General features: G+C 51.6%; 1 protein-coding gene across 4 annotated transcripts in view; it reads left to right on the top strand.

Moving 5' to 3' along the window:
- Window positions 1-17,551, top strand: part of Dop1b (DOP1 leucine zipper like protein B) — a 107,363-nt gene that overhangs the window by 17,911 nt on the left and 71,901 nt on the right. For all 4 annotated transcript variants that reach the window (XR_005092496.1, XR_005092497.1, XM_028879981.1 and 1 more), the window contains exons 4-8: window positions 7,105-7,286; window positions 7,946-8,116; window positions 14,827-15,016; window positions 16,482-16,580; window positions 17,213-17,336. Coding sequence is in view for 2 of the 4 variants with exons in the window: in XM_028879981.1 (XP_028735814.1) it covers window positions 7,105-7,286; window positions 7,946-8,116; window positions 14,827-15,016; window positions 16,482-16,580; window positions 17,213-17,336 (766 nt within the window). In the remaining 2 variants the exon portion in view is untranslated. The remainder of the gene's footprint in view (window positions 1-7,104; window positions 7,287-7,945; window positions 8,117-14,826; window positions 15,017-16,481; window positions 16,581-17,212; window positions 17,337-17,551) is intronic.

The raw sequence follows: 17,551 nt of genomic DNA, 5'->3' as shown, positions 1-17,551 counted from the left end.
GCTAGCTTTTGCCATAAAGAAAACAAATTCCACCAGGCAGTGGTGGCACACGCCTTTAATCCCAGCACTGGAGAGGCAGATCCAGGAGAATCTCTGTGAGTTCAAGGCCAGCCTGGTCTACAGAGCAAGATTCAGGACAGGCACCAAAATTACACAGAGAAACCCTGTCTCTAAAAACCAAAAAAAAAAAGAAAAAAAAGAAAGAGAGAGAGAGAAAGAAAGAAAAATTCCATATGGAGTTTCTTCGATGCCCATCAGCTTCTCTGAAGTAGACTGATGCTGCCAGGAGCAGACGTATCTCACTGTCATGAAAAACCCTAGGTTATTAAACATATTAAATGCCATATTCTGTAGGTCTTTGAAGTGTTTGAAGAGCATCTATCAATCTAAGTATATCTGTGTTTGACCTTGAAAACATACCTAACATGACTATAAGTTTGACTGTTATAGATGACTATTTATCTGTATTTCTTAATTATATATTACATTTTAAAAATGAACTGCACAAATGTAATACCCTAAACAAGAGTAGAAACATACATACAGTATAATAAAATTAACTCTAAATTTGTGTCAATAAACCAAAATCTATATCAATTAAAATATTTTTAGATTAGTGGTTGTTTTTTGGATTAAAGTAGATTCAGTAGTCTACCTTTGATCTCATCATGTCTATATCATACCCCCTTTTTTCCTTTAGAAAGAGATTTTGTTAATTTAATGCTTTTGTTTAGTCTTTTTTTTTTTTTAAGACCAATAACAATTTGTAACCAACACCCCTTAAATGACAAGAAACATCCATATTCCATCTTTTGGGAATATGGGCATTGCTCTCTAGACTACTTCCTGTTGCTTGGGGGTGTTGGAATCTTTGGAGGAACCTTGAGAAAAATCAGGATAATTGTTCTGTCTTGGCTGGAGTATTCTGTCAGACTGGATCATCTCAGCCAGCAGCCTTGAAGCTGTTTTGGATGCTGGATCACCTGGGGCATCCATTTTTATTGGTGTCTGGCCCCCTTGTTCTGAAAATACATAAAATTTTAAAAATAACATACGTATCTGTTTTAATACAAATATAAACTGTGTATTGTACACAAGTCAGCCAAAGATGATTTTTTTTGTTTTATGTTTGAGCAGGTAAAGTACACATCATGTGTCTTGTAGTTCTTCTAGCTTTATTTCTTTATGTCTGTAGTCAGGATTTCCAGGGGGTCTTCCTCCATCAAACCTGATCATCTTTAACTTTGAACAAATCCATAGCCTTTCATTTTCTGTGTAAATAAAGGCAGAACTTCTTCCCCAACGTAACATATCTTTTGACTTCCATTTTGAAGTCAAGACATTTTAAAAATATATAGATTAGTTTAACCAAGCAGCTTTTATAATCCAATGTCTCTTAGCAGCCAGAAAGTTCAGAGACAACACAATAACACACAGGACCAGACTCTCTGTATTTCCCATCTATACATGGCTTTTTTCTTTTATATAACTTTACTCCCTTTTTAAGGACTTTATTATTTTTAAAACTGTGTATTTCTTTTTTTATGACTGTCTATACCTTTTTTCTTTTCTCTCCCAAGCTTTGTACATTTTTAAACACAGTATAGTTCATTCAGGGTTTTTTTTTTTTCTGCCTGTATCTGTCCTTACTGCATATCTGTAGTCTTTTCTGTCTGCATGAGCAAAGCCCCAAGCCTTCTGTGCAGCGAGTTGGCGGAGCTCGTGCTGGCAGCTCAGGTCGGAAGGCAGCAGCTGGGAGACGCCTCTGTAGTGTGAGAGACTGCTGGAACCCGCCATGCGGCTTAGCTCCTGGCATGCTAGCAGCTGCCAGGATATGTGTCTCTGTACTGCAGCTGGCATGAGAGACGCAAGACTAGGAAACCACGTTTGGCTCCATTTTTGTGTGTTCAGAACCTTTTTTAAGCTTTCTCAGGTCTTATGTGGATGTAGGTACTGGATGTTTGGGCGCCATTTGTAGGCAGGGTTTTTCCCACAGTGGCTAGAGAGGTGTCTCCACAGCCTCTCACTAATAGCCACTCAGAGACTTAATATAAATTATAAATTCTTGGCCAATAGCTCAGGCTTGTTACTAGCTAACTCTTACATTTAAGTTAACCCATATTTCTTATCTTTGCTTTGCCATGAGGCCTGGTACCTTTTCTCTGTACAGCATGCCCATCTTGCTTCTTTCTATGTCTGCTGGCAACTCCTCTGACTCTACGCTTCCTCCCAGCATTCTCTGTTTGGCTCTCCCCCAAGATTATCCTGCCCAGCTGTTGGCCAAGCAGCTTCCTTATTAGACAAAACATAACGGAATATATTCACACGGTGCAAAGGAACATTCTACACCACTCTGACCTGGTCTGGGAGTATTTCTAAGGTCTCCTCACTGAGAAGAAGTCTTTTCCACAGCAGCATTCTTACAGGGGCTGGAAACAGCAGCACAGTGGATGGCCCTTCCCACCTGGGCTGGGATGCTGGCATGTGTGAGGGATGAGGACAGGGGATAAGGACTAGGAAAAGAGGCTAGCTCTTCATGAATAACCCTGAGTTAGTATGGGGGAAAGTCTCTAAGACGGGATGTGCAGGCAGGGTATTGCCTCATCCTGCTGCATGGGAGGTAGGAAGATAGCCTGAGAGTTAACTCTGTGGCTAGGGCTTCCTTTTTAATACCCAAATACTTCATGTCTTCACATTTTTTCAGCCAGGTTTGACAGGTCGTGATGTCAGACACATGGGCGGGTGGGCGTTAAGGCATGTTACTGGCAGAGAGTGGCGATGGCTAGCTAAGCACGGTGGCACATGCTTAGCATTGTGGTAGTATTCTAATTGTACTGAAATGTGATTTTGATTGTATGTTAATAAATAAAGTTGCCTGGGGGTCAGAGCTATTAGAGCCATAGAAAGAGCATGGCGGTAGTGGCGCACGCCTTTAATCCCACAGATCTCTGTGTGTTCAGGGATACAGCCAGCATTGGAGACATATGCCTTTAAGACCTAGGGGGCTGTACATTCAGACAGTGACGAGGTAGTCACGTATTTGGGTTTACAACCAATGAGAGGGCAGAACAAAATACTATGAAAGGACTTACACACAGGAAATAGCTCTCTTTCGGGAAGCTAGTACCACCGCAAGAGGAAGGGTGAGATTTTAGCTCTGAGCTCTGACCTCTTGGCTTTCTCTTTTAAAAAAAATAAATAAATAAATAACTGTAAGCCAAGCGGTGGTGGTGGTGACCCACACCTTTAATCCCAGTACTCGGGAGGCAGAGCCAGGCAGATCTCTGTGAGTTCGAGGCCAGCCTGGGCTGTAGAGTGAGTTCCAGGAAAGGCACCAAAACTACAAAGAGAAACCCTGTCTCAAAAAAACAAACAAACAAACAACAACAACAAAATATCTGTAAAGCTGGCTCTTAGCCCACAACTCCTCTGTTGCTGTGAGACATGGGGTCTCTTCCTTTTTAAATTGTAACATATACACAGTGTAGAAGTCGCCGTTCTAACTTTCTTTCCTTGAGAGTGCTGCTCTGTCACTCGGGCTGTTTTCAAAGCCTTGGGAAACTGAGGCCAGAGAACTGCTTTGTGTTTGACCAGCTCCATACTACACAGCAAGACCCTGTTTCCAAAACCCCAGCTGGCAAGAGGCTGAAGTACAGAACCTTTCCGTTTTAAAATCGCTGTGACATAATATAAAAGTTAACACTTCAATCCTCTGAGACAGAGTGTCCTGCTGTGTCGTGCAGGCTGTCGTCTTCAGAGCCTCAAGCTTCTGGGCTCCAGCAGCCCTCCCACATCAGCCCACAGAGTGGCCGAGACAGGAGGCAGGCACAGCCTGAACCCACCCTAGCCCTTTTCAGGAATACAGTTTGATGATGTTAAGTATCCTCAGGATGTCTGTCCTTTGTCCAGCTTGTCGGCCGTGGGGATGTCACGGTGCCATGTTGGAGTGACCCTCACCCTGACTCACTGTGCCTGGGTCATGTCTTCATTCACCACACAGGCCCCTGTTACTGTTGAGTTGGAGCCTCTGGCTCTCCCTGCACGGTCTAGAAAGCTCCACCCCCCCTCTATCTATCTATCTGTCTGTCTGTCTGTCTGTCTGTCTGTCTGTCTATCTATCTCTATCTCTATCTCTATCTCTATCTCTATCTCTCTCCCAATCTGGCCCTCTCAGAGAGTTTCCAACAAAGGAAAGGTACCAAAAAGCCCAGTTCTGAATTCTTGATGACTATTGCAACGTCCTCCCCTGACTTCCCCTGATGATGCCAGCTGCCAAGTCCCCACCTCAGTGCTCGGCGTTTGACCATACCTGGGCACACACCCAGCTTGTGGCGGACACGTCATCACCCTCGGGCCTACAGTCTTTAAAATCTCCTTCCTTAGTTCAAGCACAGGACTTCTCTGGCCTCGTTCTCTGAGACAAGTGAACCCCCCCCCCAGAGTTGCTTTGCTCCATACACCTGTTCAGTTTGACTTGATCTGGCTTACGGTGGAAAAACCTATTAATTACCTCGTCACAAGAAGTGTGAGCACAGCACCAAAGACATTTTATCATTTTTTTTTTTTTTTTTTACAGGGTGCTATTACATTGCTGTCAGCTGTTTGATTTTTGAGACAGGGTTTCTTTTTGTAGCCCAGGCTGTCCTGGAACTTGCTTTGTAGACCAGACTGGCCTCAACTCTCAGAGATCCTCCTGCCTTTGCCTTCCGAGTGCTGGGATTAAAGGCGTGCGCGAGCACCATCCAGCTTTGTTGTCAGATTTTTATGGAGCCTAATTTGTCAGGTGATTGTTGTCTGGATGGTGTATGTGTAGGCAAACATGATCTACACAGAGCTTGGTACTGTCGTATGGTCTCAGGCATCCACGGGGGTCTCAGATTCTTGTGGATAAGGGGGACCTATGAGAAGAGGTACATCAGTCAAGATAGGGAAGGCCGGCAACAAAACAGGCCCCCAAATCCTAGTGGTTCCTCAGTGGCTTCTTCCTCTGTCAGCTGGTGATGTACAGGGGCCTAAGCCAGGAGTGGCTTCCTCAAGCCATGGATCAGGGTCCTCAAGGCAGGAGTGAGTGCCTCAAGATCTTCAAGTTGTGTAGATGGAACCATCTCATTAAATAAGAAACACAGAGCCAATGCAGAGATGATGGCCCAAGAGGTCAGAGCCAAGAGCTAAAAACCTTACCCTTCACTGCTGCTGCTGTCCTCTTCAGCAAGAGACCTACTTCCTGTGTGTTTGTCTTTTTATAGACTTTCTGTTCTGCCTTCTCATTGTCTTGATAATCTCCAGTTTATCTAACTTTTCTTAAAGATGCAGTTGTATTAAATTTGAGAGTTCATGTAGATTACAGACTTCTGCTGAAAAATATTTTCCTTCTCTTCTTCCCTTCCTTCACCTCCCACCTAACCCGGGCTGTTTTAGAGGTAGAAGCAGTCTCTGTTTATAAGTAGAAACTGTCATGGCTCCCAGGGCACATGGCCCAGGGTCAGCGTCCTGACGCGGGCCTGGGACATGGCTGGGGCAGCAAGGGTCCCAGGCCACCTGCTTGGTGTCGAGCGCTGCCGGGATGCTGAGGACTGCAGAGAGGGTGAGATAGTCCTTGCCCAGAGTTGTGGGCAGGAAGTGCCCTGTCTGGGGACCCTGCTGCCTCCCTGGGAGGGGGCCTGAGCCGAGTCACACGTGGGGAAGAGTGAGCAAGGTGGATGGGGGGTGGTGTTCAGGTGAGGCGCTGCCAAGTGGAGGCAGGAAGCAAGGACTGCTCCGTGTCGTGACCAGATGTGGAGCAGGCCGCTAGGAAGTGAGGGAACAGGATGCTGAGGTGGGTCTGTTGGTGAAGGCTTGCAGTGCGAACCTGAGGGCCTGGGGTCAGTCTCCAAAACCCATGTAAAGAAGCAGGTGCAGCAGTGCACACATGTAAACCCGGTGCCAGGGAGGTGGACATGGGCGACCCCAGGGGCGGGCTGGCCAGCCGGCCCAGTGAGTTCACAAGCTCCGGGTTCAGTGAGAGTTCCATCTCAGGAAGTAAGGCGGAGGCCGGCAGCCGGAGTTTGACATCCCTGGAACCCACGTGGTGGAAGAAGAGAACTACTTCCCACAAGTTGTCTTGTGCCCGCCACACACTCGCTGTAGGACGTGCCCTCTCCACACACTAAATAAGTCATTTTCTAAAGGTAGAAAATGATGGCGGAAAACACCCAGTGTTGACCTTTGACCTCCACACATGTGCAAATACATACACACATGAAGAAGAAGAAAGTGGAAATGAGGTAGGCCGAGCAGACCACAGCCGTGCTCTGGAGGCCTTTGAGGGGCTCTCAGGAAACCTGGAGTTCACCCCGTGTGCTCTCAATACAGGGCACATGTGTGCGCACATCACCTGAGGTGTGGGTTGATAGACCGCAGCGTCAGACGGAATTGAAATCTCCCAGCCATGGCCCTCTGCCTCTGCTCCTCGACGCTGGGAAGAGCAGGTTTCCTTGTTTGCTTTCAGTATTCAGGGCCTTGAACACATCAAGCAAATACCCTAGCTGGGAGCTGTGTCCCCGGCTCTGGAAGCTACTGTATGAGAAACCCTTGTCCTGGGTTCTGTGTCCCTTGCTTGGGGACACTGTTGTGCCCATCTCAGTGGGGTTGCAATGTGTTCTTCCTGTGGGATTCAGATGTTCTCAGCACAATCCCCAATTGGTAGAGATGCCAGAAGTTGCCCCCCCCCCCCCATGTATGAGCTCCACCCAAAACTGCATGGTTAGGTCGCTGAGCTGCAGAGTGACGGACCCCTTCTCCCTAAGCAAACAGCCAGGGCTCCCATGCACATAGCAGGCTCTCGTAGGGAGACAGCGTTGTCTGGGCTGGTTACAGCCCAGTGTCCTCCTTCGTTTCTGTGGGGCTGCTGGCCTCCTGGGAGGGAGGTGCATCCAGCCCTTGTCTGTCACCAAGCTTGGCGTCTGCCTCCCTTCCAGCACTGGCCTGGCCTGTGAGTCTCCGCGGCGCCTCCACACACAGTCCGTACGTCTGTCTCTCAGCCCATGCTGTGTTCCGGCCTCCCCAGAGCTGCCTCCCTCTGGAGATGGCACCGCTGCCCTCTCACCTCCCTTTCTGGTCTCGCAGGCCCTCCAGAGCAACCTCAAGTACTCCCTGCTGCCGCGAAGACTCCTCATCAGCAAGAGGCTGGCGCAGTGTCTGCATCCCGCCCTGCCCAGTGGCGTGCACCTCAAGGCCCTCGAGACCTACGAGATCATCTTTAAGATTGTGGGGACCAAATGGCTGGCCAAGGACTTGTTCTTGTACAGGTACAGCCGCTTCCCAGTGCAGGACTGACTGTCATCCCCAGGGCAAGAGTGCTCCAGCTCACAGGCGGAAAAGGACAAGCAAGGGCTGGGGTGTCACTCAGCGGGTAGGGCGCCTGCCTCCAGCACTGACAGGCCAGGTGTCGTGGTGCATTGCTCCTAATTCCAGCACTTGGGAGGTGAGGGCAGGAAGAGCAGTCCAAGGTCACTCTTGGCTACATGCAGTCCTACCTCAAAAAAAAAAAAAATTTAAAGGAAAATGACAAGCAAAATGTGCATAGGAGAGAAAAACCACACAGTATCTGGTCATGCAGCCATGACCAGGAAACGGGTCACCTTCAGAACGACCTGCATCCAGGCTCCATGGTATGTGTACGGAGCGGAATGTGCATCTAGCTTGGTGGCCTGCTTTTGACTTCACGGTGTCATGTGACCATCTCGTGTCACACATGCATCTGTCACCAGTTAAATGGCTCTGCTTGCTCCTTACAGTTCCCTTCTGGGCCTAGGGTGGAGCTTTGCCTGGGCAAGGCCCTGTGTTTCATCCCCAGTGACTGAAAGGAAAGGAAAGCAAACCCCAACCCTCCGCTCCGCAGCTGCCCCCTGGGATCTGTGACAAGGTGTCCGACTGCGCTCACCTGCCCTTCTTCTCTTTCTCGAAGCTGTGGCCTGTTTCCCCTGCTGGCCTACGCCGCCATGTCGGTGCGGCCCGTGCTGCTCGGCCTGTACGAGAAGTACTTCCTCCCGCTGCAGAAGCTGCTCCTGCCCAGTCTCCAGGCCTTCCTCGTGGGCCTGCTGCCCGGCCTGGAAGAGGGCTCCGAGATCTATGACAGGTCGGTGGGCTGCATGTCTGGGGTGCTGGCTTTACCTGTGCCGGGTCTGGGATCTCCCACTGCAGAACAACACACACACACACATGCACACACACACATGCACGCACGCATGCACGCACGCACGCACACACGCACGCGCACACGATGGGACTGGAAGATGCAGAGAAGGCAGGATTAGCTCACAGTTGTCTGCTCACCACTTAGCAGAGTCCGCACGCTCCCAAGAAGCTCTTTACTAGAGGGGACGTCAAAGGCTGGAGAGATGATATTAGACCCTGACCTTGAGGAGAGGCCTAGTTGTTAAGGGATGCTCTCGTGCAGGGCACCCATTATCTCCTGTCCGTTAGGGAGTTGTCCTCGTTGTCACAGTCTGTGGAGGGAAGACACACACAGATGCACATGCCCGCTTCCTCTGGTGGAGGACGCATCCCCTGATGGGCACCTCCAGTCACAGGTGGGGGAGGGGAGATGAGCAGGGTTCTCAGTGCCGCTGCCACAGGGAGCAACAGACTGGGAGTAGAATCCACGTGGTTCAGATTCCAGAACTGCCCTTTCAGTTTCTAAATAATAAGGCAAAGCCAGGTTCTTCAACAGGCAGGACTTAGATCATCAGTAGTGTGCAGAGCAGGGTCCCCTCCCCTCTTCTTCTTTTTTCTTATTTTTTTGACACAGAGGTTTTGCTACGTTATGTAGCCCCAACTGGTATCTAACTGCAATCCTCCTGCCTCAGTTCCCTACCTCCCAAGTGCTAGGATCATAGGCACGTGCTGCCCAGAGAGAGCGGAATCTCTTCACGGCTTTCAGCGGGGCCTGAAGAAGTGCTTAAAGCCCTGAAGTTTCTCACAGGGTTCTGGTGACGCTCCAAAGCCGGAGAAAGTTTGTGGCATGTAAAACATTGCATGTGCACAAAGCCCTCTCTAAATTCCCTTCCAAGCGTCGTAAAGAATTGCTGTCCACGTTGACCGTGCTGAGATGGTGCAATGGTTAGCTCCTGGCGATAGGCCCGTGTTCCGGCCCGTCTGTGGTGGCTGCTGACTGAGCCTGTGCACACTCCACGTGCTGGCACCGGGCTCCTCTGGCCATGCTGTTCCCAGGCCTCAGCCTCATCACCCTGGCATGCACTGGGGCGGTGGGTGCCTGGGGCCCCTTGTAGACTCAGGAAGTGAATCCCAGCCGTACTTGGGGTGTTCCCGTGAGCTCCAGAAAACCTGGAATGGAGTAGCGTGGAGCATGGTAGCCCGTGACAGCCGCCCAGGCTGCATTTCGTTGGCATCTCGACTTGGATCGGAGGAGCCTAACTGGAGGGTTAGTGTGGACTGCTTGAGGCTTTCACAGCTCAGGTCTGATTTCCCCAGCGGAGAGCCCACCATGATGGTCACACCTCTGGAGGAAGAATCTGTCTCCTTGCACCCATGGTGGCCAGCACACCTGGTGAGGCCTGGGAGGGTGTGGACTCAGTAGTCATGGTGACACTGGAGGTAACAGGGCAGGCATTACCTGACTTCCTGCAAGTTCTGGTGCGTTCATGTTCTGACAACAGGTGTGTGCGCGAGTGCGTGTCTGTGTGTGTCTGTGTCTGTGTGTGTTAGCATGTGCATATTTGAGATTTTACATTCTCTTTTTTTTTTTTTTTTTTGAGCCAAGGATTGAACCCAGAGCCTTGAACTTGCTAGGCAAGCGCTCTACCACTGAGCTAAATCCCCAACCCAGTTTTTACATTCTCTAACAGGTGGACACATTACTTAGTTCCCCAAAGGTCTTTCAAATCTGTGTTCCTCACACTAGAAACATGTTGAAAGTTGGAGTTTTGTTTGCTCTTTTGGTGGAGGAATGAGACTTTGTTTGAACAGTTGATAGTGTTGTTTAATATTGGCATTCCCCCCCCCCAACGTTGTGATTTCTTGACATTGAACCAAGAGCTGGGTAGCTGCGTGGATCACTGGGTAGATTTAGCTGTCACTGGAAACCAAGCCTGTCTGCCACACCCAGATGTGGTGACCAGCTTCCAAGGCAGACGCTGGTCCAGGTTGATGTGATGTCTGAGTGTTTACAGGCACAGTGAGCGAGCTGGCAGTAGAAGATGTTTTCGGCTGTTTCTGTTTCGATCTGAGCAAGAGCTGGACTCCTGAGCCCTTAGGAAGAGAGTGAAATACCCCAGCACATAATTCTCATGCCTAGACAGGAAGAGGAGGGACCAGGGTCACAGTGTCAGTGTTGGGAGACGTTGGGAAGGGCTGGGCTAGACCCAGCTGTGCGGATGAAGTAACGCACTGCTTTCACGTAGGTGGAAACTTCCCGTTTGCAGTTCTCAGTGCACGCAAACAAACGGGACTCTTGGCCCGAGTGTGACAGTGTCACCGTTCTGGCTCCTGACCTCTGGAGGCCGGCATATTACCTATTCCAGAGCCCTTTGAAGGTACCAAAGCCACACACCTGTGCTTTGCTGCACTAAGAAAATGAGATTAACTCACCAGACTCCTTTCTAGGAGAAGAAGGGGGGAGTGCCTTGATGGCTGTGAGAAAGTGAAAGCTAGAGGCAGGCGTAGTGACCTACACTGGGATCCCAGCCCCCGAGGGGCCGAGGCAGAGCCAGCCAGGATACATAGCATCTCCCAGATCAGCTTCCACCCTGCCTCAAATCCACAGGGAAGGAAAAAAGAAAGAAAAGAAAAAGAGACACAGCTTAACTAGAAATGACCGGTTAAGTCATTTGCTCTTGGGTACATATACTTAATCCCATTGTTCAGGAGGCAGAGGCAGGAGGATCACCCTGAGTTTGAAGGTAGCCCCAACTACATAGTGAGACCCTGTCTCAACAACAACACAGTCAGGCTCTTCCTCTGCAGAGTGATACTGCTGTGCTCGGCAGGACCTGGAACTTTCTGGTGGGAGGTTGGGGGAGGGTTGGCTGCTGGTGGGTAGCTGGCAGAGGCCTACAGGGCCACAGGCAACCTAGGTTCGTAAGCTCTCCTGGGACAGAGCGCCAGCCCCAAGTCAGCAGTGTTAGGTTAAGACACTCTGATTTATCTGTTTTGGCTTTTGAGAGTGGGTTTTGCTATGTTTCCCCCACAGGTCTTAAATCCCAAGGCTCCTGGGAGCCCCTCCCTGGCCTCTGTCCCATAACTGGGACCGCAGGGTGGTGAGAAATGCTGATGTGAATCCCCGACGATATTCGTGCACATTTATTTGTGTTGCCTGTTCAAAGGGTCACACCGAGCTGTGTGGTCCAGCGACACCAAGCCTCCGGTCTGTCAGAGCCGGGCTTGTGAGGTGCCGGGCTGTGGTACCATCCCTAGGCAGGCTACCCGCTTACGTCACACTCTGTAAAGGTCGCCGTCACCTGATGGCGCTTGTGTCTGCAGGAGGGACAGGGTAGCAGCAGCCGGGGAGAAAGGGGAAGAACGGAGATACCGTGGGCTGGAGCGGTTATGGGGCTGATGATCGCTGTCAGTGGGCTTTGAAGAAGAGTTTAGGGTTCTGTATTATAAACTGCACACTGATTTTTAGATCCTAACCACAGAGGTAATCTGCGTCATTCTGTCATGATAGAAAGTTTCCTAGTGTTTCACCCTAGTTGTTTTGCGTTTCCAGAGAATAGTTATGTCAGAGTTATTCTTTGTGACCTTTTTTATTTGTGTTTTTTTTTTTTTTTTTTTTGTTGTTGTTTTAATGTGCATTGATATTTTGCCTGCATGTATGTCTGTTGTGAGGGTGTCCTGTCCCCTAGAACTGGAGTTACAGACAGTTGTGAGCCACCATGTGGTTTCTGGGGACTGAACCCGGATCCTCTAGAAGAGCAGTCAGTGCTCTTAACCACTGAGCCATCTCTTTAGCCCCTTGTTTTGTTTTGGTTTGGGGTGTTTGTTTGTTTGTTTGTTTGTTTGTTTGAGACAAGGTTTCTCTGGGAAACAGCCCTGGCTATTCTGGAACTCACTCTGTAGACGAGGCTGGCCTCAAACTCACAGAGATCTGCCTGCCTCTGCCTGGCCTTTCTTTTGTAATGAGAACAATGTGGCGAGATATACAGTTGCATTTCTTCGGTACAGAAGGCCAGCCAGTGTCCTGAGCATTGGATCAGTAGGAGAGCCTCCTGGCTTTGATGGTGGAGCCTGCCTTGGGGGAGCTGTGCAAGCGGCTGGCAGCTCATCCTGTGTCTTATCCTCGGGGGTGGCCTGTTCAGAACAAAAGAGCTTGTGCACGGATGTTCTAGTGCTCACAGTGGGTTCTAGGTTGAGGGCAGGGAGTTCCTGACGTAAGTCCTTGGTAAGGAGTCTCTTCCTCACGTAGGAGCATCTCGTCGCCCGGCCCGGCGGCTGCCCAGCAGGGCACACACCGTCCAGTTCTCCACATACTGCAGCCTCTGAGCTGTCCTTCCGCCCAGTGTGACGGCCCAGAGCTGAGCAGAGCCACGCCCGTGTGTTTGCTCAGCCTGTAATAGAGGACCAATCAGTACCTCAGCCGCAAACCCTCCCTGGCTTGACTTTCACCTCCTCGGCCCTGTTCTCCTAAGACCCAGTGCGTCATTTCCTGCAGATAGTTTGTGAGGCAGTAAGGTTCAGGCGCATTGAAAACTTTCATTAACTTTTGATTCTGTGGCAGTTTCGTGAATGTATACAATGAATGTTGTCCTTCTTGCGCCCCTGACCCTCTCCGGGCCCCAAAGCCCGTCCTCTCCCCAGCCAGGCTCCCACGTTCATGTCTTTGCTGTGTGTGTGACCCACTGAGTGTGAACAGGGCTTCCTGAAAAGGAATGGCTACCTCACTGCAGAAAGTGACCCCCTAGGGAGGGTGGGGCCTCGCCAGCCCCTCCTCTCTCTTGATGAACTGTTGAGAGACCCAGTCTCTGCTGGTCTTGTGCGAGTGACCACAGGTGCGGTGAGTTTGTGAGCTCGTCGGCCATGTCGTGCCCGGCAGACACTGCGTCCCGGCACTGGTGCCGGCAGACACTGCGTCCCGGCACTGGTGTCCGGCAGACACTGCGTCCCGGCACTGGTGTCCGGCAGACACTGCGTCCCGGCACTCGTGTCCGGCAGACACTGCGTCCCGGCACTGGTGCCCGGCAGACACTGCGTCCCGGCACTGGTGCCCGGCAGACACTGCGTCCCGGCACTCCTCCGGGCCCCTGGCTCCTGGTCCTTCCACCCCTGAGCCTCAGGGGAGGAGGGTGATCCAGGTGCTCTGTTTGGAGCACGGCACTCTACAGTCCTCTAGTCTCTACCAGGTGTGAGTCTCTGTAGTAATCGCCCAGACTCATGTTTAAGAACAAACTCTGTTTTAATATATAACCGTGGTATATATTTGCAGGAAGTATTTTTCCCTTTCCTTTTGTTCATTTGCTTTTGAAATCAAAAAGCAAGCTGAAGGTGATTGGTGTGTGGTGTTCCTCATCTAGCACTGGGGACCGTGAGGGACCCGGAGCACTAGGGCTACTGTCCAGCGGTGTAGCCCGCGTACCCACCGCTGCCCTCTGCTTTTTTTACACACACACTCCCAGTCCACTTTTGCACCGTCTTCCCGAGGCAGCAGAGACTCTTGGCTCTCTCTCCTGGCTGAGTGTGGGTTCGCTCGGAGGTCAGTCCTGTCCCAGGTCCCGCAGTCGGGATTTGAACACAGAAGGGCTGAGCTGAGGAACGCTGTGAGCTGCTCTTTACACTGAGCGGCTCCTGGCCTTCTTTCCTCCCAACGCTCTGCAGGTAGGAAACATGAGAGATGGAGTCCTTGCAGGTGACGAGTCAACCCGGGGGTGTACCCTCTCTGCCGGGTCACTGGCAGCCTGTCACCAGCCCACACGCGGTTTTCAGAGCCAGCACCACAGAACAGAGCCTCGCTTTAGCACCCATGGAAAACGGGCCCTGATCCACTGATGGTGACGCTCGTCATGGGCTGCTGACTCTGCGTCAGGGGAAGATGAAGTGAAGAGGTGTGGCAAAGCTAGTGACTGACACCCGAGATTCCCAGCACCCGGGAGGCTGAGGCGGGAGGCCAGCTGGGACACCAGAGCCTCCCTGTCTAAAAATAAAGGGGGCTGGCAGATGGCCCGGCAGTTAGGGTGGCTGCTACCAAGCCTGGTGTCCGGAGTCTGATACCCCGGACCCGCATGGTGGGAGAAGAGGTCAGCTTTTCCAGCTTGTCCTCCAAACTGTCCATGCCTGTTGCTCAAGCATGCAGGCACACAAGCACATGCCACATACTTATGCACACACAGGGATACACACTACACACGCAAAACACACACGAATGCATTAATTAAATGTGTGGGGCTGGAGGGATGGCTCAGCAGTTAAGGGCACTTGCTGCCTTGAGAGGCCTGGAGTTTGGTTCCCACTTTCTATGTTGGGTGGCTTACAGCCTCCTTTAACTCCACCTCCAGAGCATTCAGCACCCTCCTCTGGCCTCCACAGGTGCCTGCAAACACAAGCACGTACCTACACGTAGACATACAGACGTAAATAAAGTGAATCTACTTAAAAATGTCGTCAAGGGGACAGGGGCTGGTGGGTAGAGGTGCTTGTCACCAAGCCCAGCGGCCTGAATTCCACCCCCGGAACCACATTGGTGTGACACGTGACAGCCGGTGGGCGGGACATGACCGCGGTCTGGAGTGACAGGAAGGTGGGGTTCCCTGGCCAGGGGCGAACCCTTGAGTGCCCTGCTCTCCCACAGTGCAGAAGGTGGGAGGATCCCTGAAACGGCGTTGTCTCTCCCCACAGAACAGATGCCCTGCTCCTGAGACTGTCTCTGGTGGTGGGCCGGGAGGTGCTCTATGCCGCCCTGTGGGGCAGCGTCCTGACGAGCCCTTCCATCCGCCTCCCGGCCTCGTTGTTTGTGGTGAGCCACATCAGCAGGGACTCGCCGGGCAAGGAGCAGAAGTACATGCTGGGTACTGACTACCAGCTCGCGGTAGGTGCCTGGCTCCCCCGGAGATGTGGGCATGGCTTCTCCATCAGGGAGCACTCCTATTTGCGGAGTGTGAGAGAGACAGAGAAAGAGAGAGGCGTTAGGATGGATGGGCACCTACAGAGGCCAGAAGACGCCGCCGGAGCCCTGGGGGCACGTGGTGCCTGTCCCGTGGAACAGCAGCGCCCTCCCTTTCCCTGCGATCCCGCTCTCCTGGCCTGGCAGCGTGGCTCCTCAGGGACCCGTGTCTGTGCACACAGGTGCCCGAGGCCGCTGCCAGGAGTCTGCCATGCCTCTCTCTGGTCTTGTTCCCTCCCCTGCTCTGGCGTCCTGCTGACTCCTGCCCTGTTCTTTGTGCCCTGGTCCTCTTAGGCTGCCCTCACACCTAGATGTCAGGTTCCCCAGCTTCCTTCTTCTCCAGGCCCTTCAGGGGAACCCGCCTTCCCCGGTAACCCCAACCCTGCCCATGAGTTGGGTAATGGGAGCACCCCAGACCTTTATCTTTCCCCACCGGTGACCCTGTGCCTGATGGCATGCTCTCTGCCACCACCTGGTCGTGAACCGGCACTTGTTTCCAGATTAAATCAGTGGGTTACGAAGTCTGTACTAGCAGGAGTTCCTGTCTGCGGAGGAGTGGTAGAACTTTCCCATAGTTCATTCTGGGGATCACATGATAGCATTGAAGACCCCCCCCCCACCAGGCTGTGATTGAGATGTAGGAGATCCCTGCATGTGTGTGTGTCCCTCTTTCCTGCCCTGTGAGTATAACCTGCTTGTTCTCTCCTTTTCTGCGGCCCTGTTTGTCCTGCCTAAGCCCCCCTTGGGCCGACAGTTTTCCCACTGACTGCTCCACCCACTTCCACCGGGTCTTTGTCAGCTGCCGAGGGATTGCTGTGGTAAAGACAGACTTTGCTCACACCTGTCTGGTGCTGCTGTGATACGTGGCTTACACAGTCCCAATTCAGGAGCGTCCTCGTCTGCTCCCAGCTCCTGCTCAGCCGGCTCTCCTCAGACTCTCGGCCCCCACGCCTCATAACCTCATAGCTTCCCACAAGCCTCCTGGCTTTCAGCATCGGTGCGTCTGCACCCTCCTCTGTATTCAGAGAGGACACTCAGTAGGCACTGCCTTGACTTGGGACCCACTGGACCCTCTGTCTTCCTTTCGTTTTATGTGAGGACCCTGTTACAGAATTTAAGATCTCGAACTGGGTGCACAGTCAGCCCCCCCCCCCAGCTCTCGGGTGAGGTCTACAGCTCTGTGTCTTCTTCACGTCATGTAGCCTCATAGTCCCCAGAGTTTGAAGCCCTGCCGCTACCCCCATCCTCCTGTGTGGACTAATGTCCTGTCAAGACTCCCAGCAAAGGTTACCTAATTTTTGTGGCTGCACAAGAGCAGCCGGCAGAAGGTACTGGGTCTCTTAGGAACAAGCACTATGATTTGTTTTTTGTTTTTGTTTTTGTTTTCCAGGTGAAATCACTGTGTGCATCACTGCTAGACTCGAATGTTCTTGTACAAAGAAATAACCTGGAAATCATTCTGTTTTTCTTCCCATTTTATACCTGCCTGGTGAGTCATGTCTGCCCTCCTGGACACTTCCTGTTACTTCAAAGGCAAAGGGCAGGTGTTCGTATCCACAGCAGTTCAGTCATGGAGCTCCGCCACTTGGCAGGCTCCACTCACCTCAGCCCGTGGATGGCCCTTACTTATTCTGTGGGCCTGGTGTGTCCTGGGAAGAGGTGAACAGATGGCTCTTTATGCCAGATAGGGCACCAGCGACAGGCCAGGGAGTGACGCCCCCTAGCCCAGCTTGGAGAAACAATGGCTTTGTTTGGTGACTCAGAGGCAGCTGCATTATCATCATGGAAGGGCCTCCCCTGGCATTGCTGAGACTCAGAGAAACTTCTCTGGAACCCCCGGGGAGACTCCCCACCTTCACGGCAGAGTCTCCTCTCCCTGGCAGTTAGTTATACTGCTTACACATCACTGGGAAGGACCTTGTGACTCTGGTGACGTTTCCTTAGCTTCCGCATCTTGGTCTCTCCAGGATAGACTGTCAGTTCTGAGGAACTGGCTGCTAAGCAGGCAGTGATGGACTGGAGTCTTTGGTGGGCAGCTGTCTTCTGGGGGTGGGACATGTCAAAAGGCAGAGGCCTCCTCAGCATTCCCTTCAGGTAATGCGTTCTCCATCCTTCCGCTAGGATCCCGAGGAGAGAGCCATCCCCCTGCTCAGACGTGATCTTGTACACATTCTCTCTGCTGCCACGCAGACCCTACTGAGAAGGGACATGTCTCTCAACAGAAGACTGTACGCCTGGTTACTAGGTACTGAGCGGTGTGTGAGTGTGCGCCTCAGTGCCCGTTTGTGGGATAAGTGGTGCCTCGGTGATGTTTCTGAATCACGAGTTGTGGAAAGACAGCCGTGACTAACAGCCCTGGCCAGTTGAGGTCGGCTTCCTACAGGAGCTGTGATTATCTGCAACTTTTTTAAAAAGAGAAGTAAGTGGGGTTTTAAAATTCCAGCTGAGTCCCATTTTAAG

Source organism: Peromyscus leucopus, chromosome 12 (genome assembly GCF_004664715.2).
Source record: "Peromyscus leucopus breed LL Stock chromosome 12, UCI_PerLeu_2.1, whole genome shotgun sequence".
NCBI lineage: Eukaryota > Metazoa > Chordata > Mammalia > Rodentia > Cricetidae > Peromyscus > Peromyscus leucopus.
The sequence above is the reverse complement of the archived record's forward strand: the minus strand, read 5'-3'. Positions and strand labels throughout refer to the sequence as shown.